Source organism: Phaethon aethereus (assembly GCF_964289735.1).
Source record: "Phaethon aethereus genome assembly, chromosome: 7".
NCBI classification, from domain to species: Eukaryota; Metazoa; Chordata; class Aves; order Phaethontiformes; family Phaethontidae; genus Phaethon; species Phaethon aethereus.
Window position 1 is genome coordinate 37,548,527 of NC_138583.1, and position 8,724 is coordinate 37,557,250.

At 41.5% G+C, this 8,724-nt stretch overlaps 1 protein-coding gene across 1 annotated transcript; it reads right to left on the reverse strand.

Annotated features, from left to right (window-relative positions):
• Nucleotides 1-1,060: 1,060 nt before the first annotated feature.
• On the reverse strand, nt 1,061-8,301 carry EEF1AKMT2 (EEF1A lysine methyltransferase 2; the record flags this gene model as incomplete). Its single annotated transcript, XM_082002327.1, has 6 exons — nt 1,061-1,188; nt 1,972-2,188; nt 3,087-3,194; nt 7,172-7,286; nt 7,831-7,896; nt 8,234-8,301. The coding sequence occupies 6 exons, from the start codon at nt 8,299-8,301 to the stop codon at nt 1,061-1,063; spliced, it is 702 nt and encodes a 233-aa protein (XP_081858453.1).
• Between the last annotated feature and the right edge of the window lie 423 nt (nt 8,302-8,724).

Below are 8,724 nucleotides of genomic sequence, written 5' to 3' on the forward strand. Positions count from 1 at the left end.
ATGACCTTGCCTGTGAAACAAAACCCGATTGCCTAATAGGGCCTCCGTGATGTTTGAAAGAACAGGTTTATTGTCACCTGCAAATGTGTTTGTCAAGGCATAAAGACATCTCATTTTCCTACCTTTCAAGCAAGAGTAGTATTCTGAAAATATAACAACAGAAGAAATAAAGGCAAAGAAATTAAGAAAAAGGATCACACACAAAAGTTTAAAAAAGAAAAAGAATGGATAGTTATGCTTTGAATTCTTTTGGATCTATGCAGATAAAATTTGTCCTGAGAAATTCACTGGAAAACATACAGCCATTGTTGGCTTTTAGGATGTTCCATATAGAAAATTAATAATGAGAGACACATATGTCACATGCTTGGTGAGATTGTAACATGACATCTTTATATGGGAACAGTGGAAATAACTGACGAAGCATGCACACATTCAGGCAAGCAAGATTTCCAAAAACATTCAAAAACCTCCCTCTGTGGGAAGATAATTGTGCTACTGCAGTGTAGACAGAGCCACGCGGAGTCTGAGAACCTCTGAAAGCCTGAACTTAAAGCCCTAACTGGTCCTTTTTTGCAAGTGCTACAGCTTTTATATCCGTTTCCCTCCTTAACAGCTACATTCATGACCTAAGAAAAAAATGAAAGATCTAGCACTTACATTGCAAAAGCTTGTTCCCTATTACAGCGCACAACAGAGAAATGTCATTTTTGCTTTGTAGAATACCTTTACCTCTATTAGTTATCGATTACTAATACAGAAATTAAATACCAGATAATCTTTATGTTCCAAATACAAATATCATTCAGCTATATTAGTCTCCGTATTCAGAATGCCTTCTTTCTCTCTCACTTACAAGCTTTCAGCTTTCCTAAAACAAGTGAGGTTGTAGGAAGGACAAAATTTACGGGCAAGTTATGCAAAGCTGAAACGTTTCTAGGGCAATGTTTTATAGTCCCTTAGAGTTCCATACATAGTATTTTACTGTGTACTCAAAGAGCATTTATTTACACACGTGTCTGAGGTTTTCTGTCAGGTTTAAAGTTCAGACTTTTCTCAACTAATCTAATTTGTCCAAGATGGATGGCCTCACTTTTTTCCTTTGGAAAACCAATGCTGTTACACTGTTTCCAATTCTTCCTCCAAAGCAAAACTTGGGTGTTGGCAGCTCCTCCAGAATTTCAAACCCTGCCAGACAGAAATTAAAACGCTTTCATTAGAAGGAAGTCATTTTATTCTCCTCCTGGATAACCCTTTGCAAACCATTCTTTATTTGTCTGGAACACTTGCAAGGCAGTTAATCTGTAAGTTTATAGGACTGTATTGTTACACTGCACCACTGCTTTATACAGCTGAACCCCTTCCATGGATAATAAAAATCTTAGCTGGCTGACTCACACAAATTAATGGCAGAAAAGATGATAACTTGCCAGTAATTTTAGTTCTCCAGAAGGGATGGTTCAGATCCACACTGAGTTTCAAGCCTCAGGCATGAGATTCAGAGGCTAACTGTCATGTGAAAAACACCCTTCTGAGTGGATCAGAAAGATCGCTGAGGTGATGACATACAAGGTCATTATCACAGACTTGCAAGTTCCCTAAATATGGGTAACAATGTTACCCCAGTTTCAAAGCAGATGGGTGAACTGGATCTGGTAATAAAGGACCAGAAGAGAAAAATTTTCACCCGGGTACAGAACCCCCTCCTTTCCCAGCGTTAACTAAGCCGAAATCCTTGTCCTCCAAAGCGTAACAAAACCTGTCCTCCCCTGGCATGTCCACACTGGCAAATGCGGAAGCTGAAACTCCTGAGGAAAACAAGAGGGAAGATAGGCTGAAGCATTTACTAGTTGCTTTACCTTCTCTAATCCTGATCTGAGAAAGTCAATAGGCTAACACAGACATTAAAATTTACTGATTGCATCCTTCAACAACCGTTAAATTGACAGACGGTTCTGTTCAACGGCTTACCTTTTCTGAACTCGTTCAACAACTCCTCCTTGGTCCAGTTGCAAGACGTTATGAGGAAAAAGCCTTCTGGTTTCAAAACACTGCAGAGACATCTCACGTACTGCTTCCTCTTTCCCACCGCGTTATCAGGATTAAGGCTTATGGCATCAAAAGTCCCCTTGTCAATACAAATCTCAAATCCTGACAGCTCAGCTGATGGAGCCAGGAAGTCTTCTACCTAGACCAGAAGTCTACAACTGTGAAAACAATCTTCTACTCAGGAGCTCCTGAATCTTTAATGCAAACCAATACTTTAAAATAAAAAGCCTCAAACTTGGCAATAGGTGTGCTTAGGAAAGTGTAACTCACAAGCTTTTCACACTTACAATACCATGTCAGCTTCTTTCTTTACATATTATGTGATGATCTATTTGCTGTAAAGCCTGTGTATATACCTATCCATCTAAAGCTCAAACTAACATTCTTGAAGCTCATTCTTTAAATCATTATTTGTACTTTGATCCCTGGTTTCCTAGGTGCTGTGTGCTAGGCACTGTACAAGTACAGAGGAATAGACAGTGCCTGCCACAATGAGATTACAATTGACATACAAAAACAAGAGACATCATACAGGTACAGAGCTGGTGGAGAAAACAGCATAGCAGAGAATGCTCAGAATGAAAGGCAGTCACACAATCACAGGATGGCTGAGGTTGGAAGGGACCTCTGGAGATCACCTGGTCCTACGCCCTCCTCCAGCAGGGCCTCTCAGATTTCCTGCTGCACAGCTACTGGTGGGGATTCTACCACTGAAGGATTTCATCCTCTACCTCAAATCTGAAATTCAGAATGCAGCAGCTCAAATACAGAACTTGCCAAATGGCGAACCACGATTCTGCTCCCTGCTAGAAGGAGGGAAATCTTTTTAGCCCTAATAACTGTTACAAACAAAAACAAACAAAAAAAGGACCAAAAATCTTCTTGTAAACACAGATTTATTTGGTTAGAGTTCTCTGACGAATGTCAAAAGACATCATTAATACAGTACACTGAGTACATATGAATATCAATTAGCTCATTTAATCTTGGGTTTAATTGCTTTCTATTTCCTCAATAAACTTTCTCTCAAAACTTACCTTTAACTTAATGTTAGGCATCCCTTCTTTCTCTCTTACTTTTTCTGAAAGTTTTATTGCAGAAGGAGAGTAATCAATCCCAGTGAGATTAGTGTAGCCAGACTTTGCCTAGACAGAAGCAGAGAATCTTAATCAGTGTGCTAGCAATTTTTTATCCAAGAAGTGTATTCCTGAGCTATAATCCATCTCATCTCTTCTTCTCTTAGTAACACACACAAAAAAAAAAACTTTTCCACATTTTTATTCCTCTGACCATTACAAGAGAAAAATAGCTGAGGGAATGAGCTGAAATAACTCCACTCTGCCTAATACGTATGAAAAGAACTGTTGACTGAAAGATGGTTTTTGTCAACGTGCGGAAAACTGAGCATAACTGTGAAAAGTAATACCCTGGAGGGGAACAGGCACCAAGTATCTGCACCAAAAGTAACCTAGAAACCAGGAATTTTCAGTGATGAGAACACATGCCAATACCAGATGCGTCAAAATAAGAAAACCTCGCTGACACTTGCATAACATTTGAGATTGAGCAATTATTTGGTTTATAACCCAAACTATAAGAGCCAAAATATGGAATACATTTTATTAGTACAGAAATTCACTGCAAAACCTTACATTTTCCAAATGATTCATGCTAATGCCTATTTGAATGCAATTATTTGCATGCTACAAGGTCTTTGTATCAGCAATTTTCAGGCAGGTTATGCACCACATAAAAGAGCATACAGAGACTTTCTGTTAATCTAACTTTCGAGTAGATAGCGATAACCCAGATCAGCAAATTCAGGCAGTGAGATCCTAGCTACCCCTTTGCAAAGCAGGTGGGCACCTTCCCTCAGCTGGAGTTGGGCATGTGGGAGGGGGACAGTGATACAGTTTTACATCGAGGTAGAAGCTGAAGCGACCAGATCTGGGTATCACGTCTGTCAGTTGGCCTGGCTAGATCCAAACGTAACAGGAAGAGCTATGATCTTATGCAGAGAGAGGGAGGAGGCTTGGGTTTGTTTTGGTTTTGAACAATACATGGACTTTAACTAGCATTAAGCAATCAGCCGCATATCTAGTCGTTCCAAAGGCTGATACCTCAACAGCAAGGAAAACTGTGAGAATTTTTTACAACAGTCCTTCTTCCTTCCAGCAGCTCTTCAGCCCGTGTGAGCTCAGTGCTAGCCAGCTGTTCTTAATTGAGCACTAATTTCAGCTAAACACAAAGACCGTGTTGTTCGCATTTGATGAAGAACAGTGTATTGCTCAGGCTTCTGCCCACGCTCCTCCCCAGAGCAAACCAAGCTTCCCGAGATGCCTGTGCTGAAGACTTGGGGGTGGAAGAGTAGTTTCCACAACAGCTCCTCTGTTTGGAAAGGAAGAGCTTGAGTCACTTCGGGGAGTTCCCATTCACTCCTAAGGTCTCCAGGGCAGAGAAGGAAAGTTTAAGGATAAACAACATTAAATCCTGCTAAACCTGTATGGCCTGACCACATATGGACAGGAAGGGATCTATGGACAGGAAGGGATTGTTCACTCAAGTGCCAAACATGACCTCACTGCATCCTGCAACTGGACTCCTGTTCTGAAGGTGCTATTTACATGCACTCTCCTGCTGTCTCTTGAAAAAGCAGATTAAATAGCAGAAGGTAGTTTGAAATGTTATCAGCACTGCACCATGTTTGGGTTTCTGGTGCTGCCAGGTAGACACCCTCATTTGGGTGGTGAATAGCCTTCACTTCTGGTAAGTTTTTCAATACTGCTGGCTTTCACAATACTCAGGAAAAAAAAAAGACAAGAGAAGGTCAGACCTCCATGTGGCACCAACATTTCCTTTGAAGAGCTGGAAGGTAAATTTTTGGAAGGCAAAAGAATTAGGTCATCAATGCAGCCTACCAGATTCCTCAAGTTAGCAGGGGTAGGACCATGGTCTACTGCACATATAAAAACAGCGAGGGGTCCCACTTATGTACCCAAGATCCTTAAAGCACGCAGAAAGAAGAGAGGAGCCTCCAGCCACGTTTCTCTTGGAGTTTACAGATGGGCAGATCCCTGCAGTGCACAAGTAGAAGACATTTAGCAGCATGCTGGATGTCTTGCCTTCCAGCTGGGTAGTGGGGACAGTTTACACAGGATACAGCAGTCTTTCTTGTTTTCACTTTACTTATTAATTGCTTTTCAGATGGCTATTCTGCCTCCTTTTTGTACAAATATTCCTGCTGGAACTGACAATGCCTCACTTAGACCTAGCTGCATTTAAGAGTAATTTTCTCACTATATTCCCATTTACTGTTCTTTATTGCTAATGGCATGCCAGGGCCCAGTATTCCCCAACGAACTGGGCAGAACTGCCAACACTATGGCACCTCTTCCCGTTCTGATGACGATCCAATACATATCCTCAGCAGCTACCTTTTACAGAGGTGCTACTAATGTCCTGCATGATTGAAGTCTAACTGCCTTTTTCAGTACTGCCATTTCTATGGCACTATCAAGTCCAGCTCCAGTGGCAGAACTGTTCTATGGTAGATGATGTGCTTGCCAAAAGAATCCTAACTTGATTTTCAAAGCCTAGCAACTAACACAGAAAAATTTCTTCTACATCAACAGAGCAAGTGAGATCCTGAATTATTTAGAAACAAGAAACAATGTAATTTTTGAAGTCACTTTTCAAATGGGAACTGGACTGAAAATTTCCTACTGAAGCAACCACAGTACTTTGTGCTGCTTAATGTAAGGGGGAGGGTGCTCTTATGGCAGTTTAATAGTTTTTAAAAGCTAACAGGCTGTCATTTTCCCATTACTGGATGAAAATCAAGTTCAGATTTGTGAGTGGTGCCAGTATAAAACTGAAGTCTTATAAATAAAGTTTTTCTGTTGGATGTTTCAAAAATGATAAGAGTTAGCTAGCACTGCATTTAACAATCATAATTATTAGGCTTCAAAATTAATTTATCTTAATGAGATGAGCCATTTCTGCTTTTGATGATATGACTTCTCCTGTGCGGCAGCCTAGCAGACAATCCCCATAAAGGTTTTAAACTCTTCTAAAAATCAAAGTCCATGTTAAAAAAAATTCCATTATAAACCTTTGACTTCCATTCCTTCCCATTTCTACAGTAACTAATGGAGCCAAGGGAGAATGTAGAACAAGAGAAACTGTGACAGTATGGCAGCTCCTTTCTTTACCAACTCTCCTGAATTCAATCAAAGCCAGGAAAAAAAATACCACAGCTCCTAAACATCTAGTATCACTGTGTAACAAGAACATTGTAACGCTTCAGAACATATCTGGTAAGGAGTGTGCACCCTGACAGAAATGGATACTTCTTGAAAAGAAGTGTTAATGACTTTTTAAGTCATTTGCAAAATAAACTTGGGTTTAACCACCTTTTACATTGATAATGCATATTGTTATCAGAACTGAGGATGGAAAAAGGGTCTGTTTTGGCATAAGAGTACTTTGTGCATTACTCATTTTCCTTACCTGGAGGTGTTTTACACAACAATAGGAAGAAAAGCATTTTTAAATGTAGGAAAACAGAAAAACTAAGCTAAAATAAGAGATAATCAGACTGACAGATTTAAAGAAATACCGTAAATTTTGAAAGCTGAAGTACTGACACTCCAGGAAGCACTGAGAAACCAGAAGTTTGAGCACAGCTAGCAAAAAAGTAGTTATTTCCATCCGGTAAAACAACACACACATTCTGTTGCTAGGTCTGCACTTTTAAAACCCCCTAACAGCACTGCTTGTGCAAGGAGTTGCACACCTAAGTCCCACAGGCTGCCTAGCAGTCACTTGCAATTATGCCTTGGTTTTGTGACATGATGTTCTTTAAGGTATATCAACAGCACTGAGTTAATTTCACTTACACTCTTAAACCATATAAAAACATAAAACCTGATGCACAGTAACCAGTGTTCTGTTGATGGGAAAAAACACAATATAAGTTTTAACTTAGGTTGTTTGCTTTTTGTCTTTCATATAAGTTGTAGCTTGCCATGGTTATTATTGTCACTCGTGAGAACTGTATTTAAACTGCTGCGTTCAGAGCATTGATTCTCTATCAAAAGCACAAACTTTGCAATATACCAACCAATTCAATCAGTAAAACACCATTTCCAGTTCCAATGTCAAGCACAGAGCTGTCAAGGGGAACCTTTTGTTTTTCCAACCATTTGATTATGCGAACCATGCTCTCTTCTCCAAACCTATGGAAAACAAGGGCTCAGGTAATTAAGATAGAAAAAAAGTACAAAAGGCACAGCAAATTTATTTCATCACTCCCTCTCTCCAGCTTTTGCAAAGCGCTTCTTACTGAAACACCTGGGTAACAACTGACATAGTTCATATCCCATGTTTACTTTGTTTAAATGAAAATTAATCACATGGCCTTAAAATTCACTGAAACACCAACTCTGGGAGATGAAGCCCTCCATATATTATAAAAAGTTGCAGCACTGGCAACTTGCATAGTTAAACCTGAGCTTAGGGATAAAATGCACATTTATTAGCAGCATATACCGCAACTGTTAGCTCACTTTCTGTGTAATGACAGTTGTCCAAGTGCAACTTGGAAATGTGCATTGCAAAATTGGGCAAGAGAGGAACTGGTGGCTTCAAGATTAAAATTTCTCATCATTTTGCCAACATCCATAACTATTCAGTAACCCACCAAATTGCCGGCTGTGTTTTTGCGATGTCTACTTTAAAAACGAAATAACAGAAACACTCCAGTGGAGCTATTTTATTTACCAAATTTCCCCAGCATCTCCAATATCTTGAAAAGTTTGCAGTTCTCTTTCATATGCAGCATCCCAGCTAGAGTCGGGAGGAAAGGACAGGATATTGCAATTAATCCTGGAAAATATTTAGATTAAAAAGCAAAAGAAAGAAAGGGAAGGAAGGCTGTAGCTAGGCAGCAGTGCCACTTTATGCCTCCTGCGTCATCTAGACTGACAAACTGCTCGGGAACACGTCGTCTCCAGGCACCGAGCTGGCGATGCCCAGTGAGGGAAAGCTGAGGGTTACCAGACGTGAGTATCTGGGGCACAGCACGGGCCTCCTGCTCCCCGGGGAGCCGCCGGGAGGAAGCCCGCCTGCGCCGCCGCCCCGGGCCCGCCACGCCGCGGCCCATCGATCCCCCGCTGCCACTCACTGCTCTCTGGTGCCCAGCACCGAGGGGTTGAAGGGCTCCGGACCCGGGCCCGGCCCCGCCACCGCCATGCCCGGCCCCGCGCGGCCCGGAAGCACTTCGGCACCATAGAGCGCAGCCGCGAGAGGGCCCGCGGACTCCGGTCTGGCGCTTGGAGGACTCTCGCTCGCTGCCCGTTGGGGGCCGCGAGGGCGGCTCCGGGAGGGGGAGGGTCAGGTCCCTCAAAAAAATCGAAGCGTGCTATAATTTTGTTTCTAAGAAACGGCAACGCTCCAAATGACCAGGCTTTCATCATTGCAATCCATCCAGCGCAACCTTTTAAAAAAGGATTTATGCTCTTCGTTATTTATGAATTTCAAATTTCACAAATGCGTTTGCTTTCACAAGGCTTTCAGCGAGATATATTGATAGTACAGTCTGTAATTTATTTTCAAACCGGCAATAATTGTGGCATCAGAAGCAGGCAGCAGGGGTGTACACGCGCCACCCTGCTG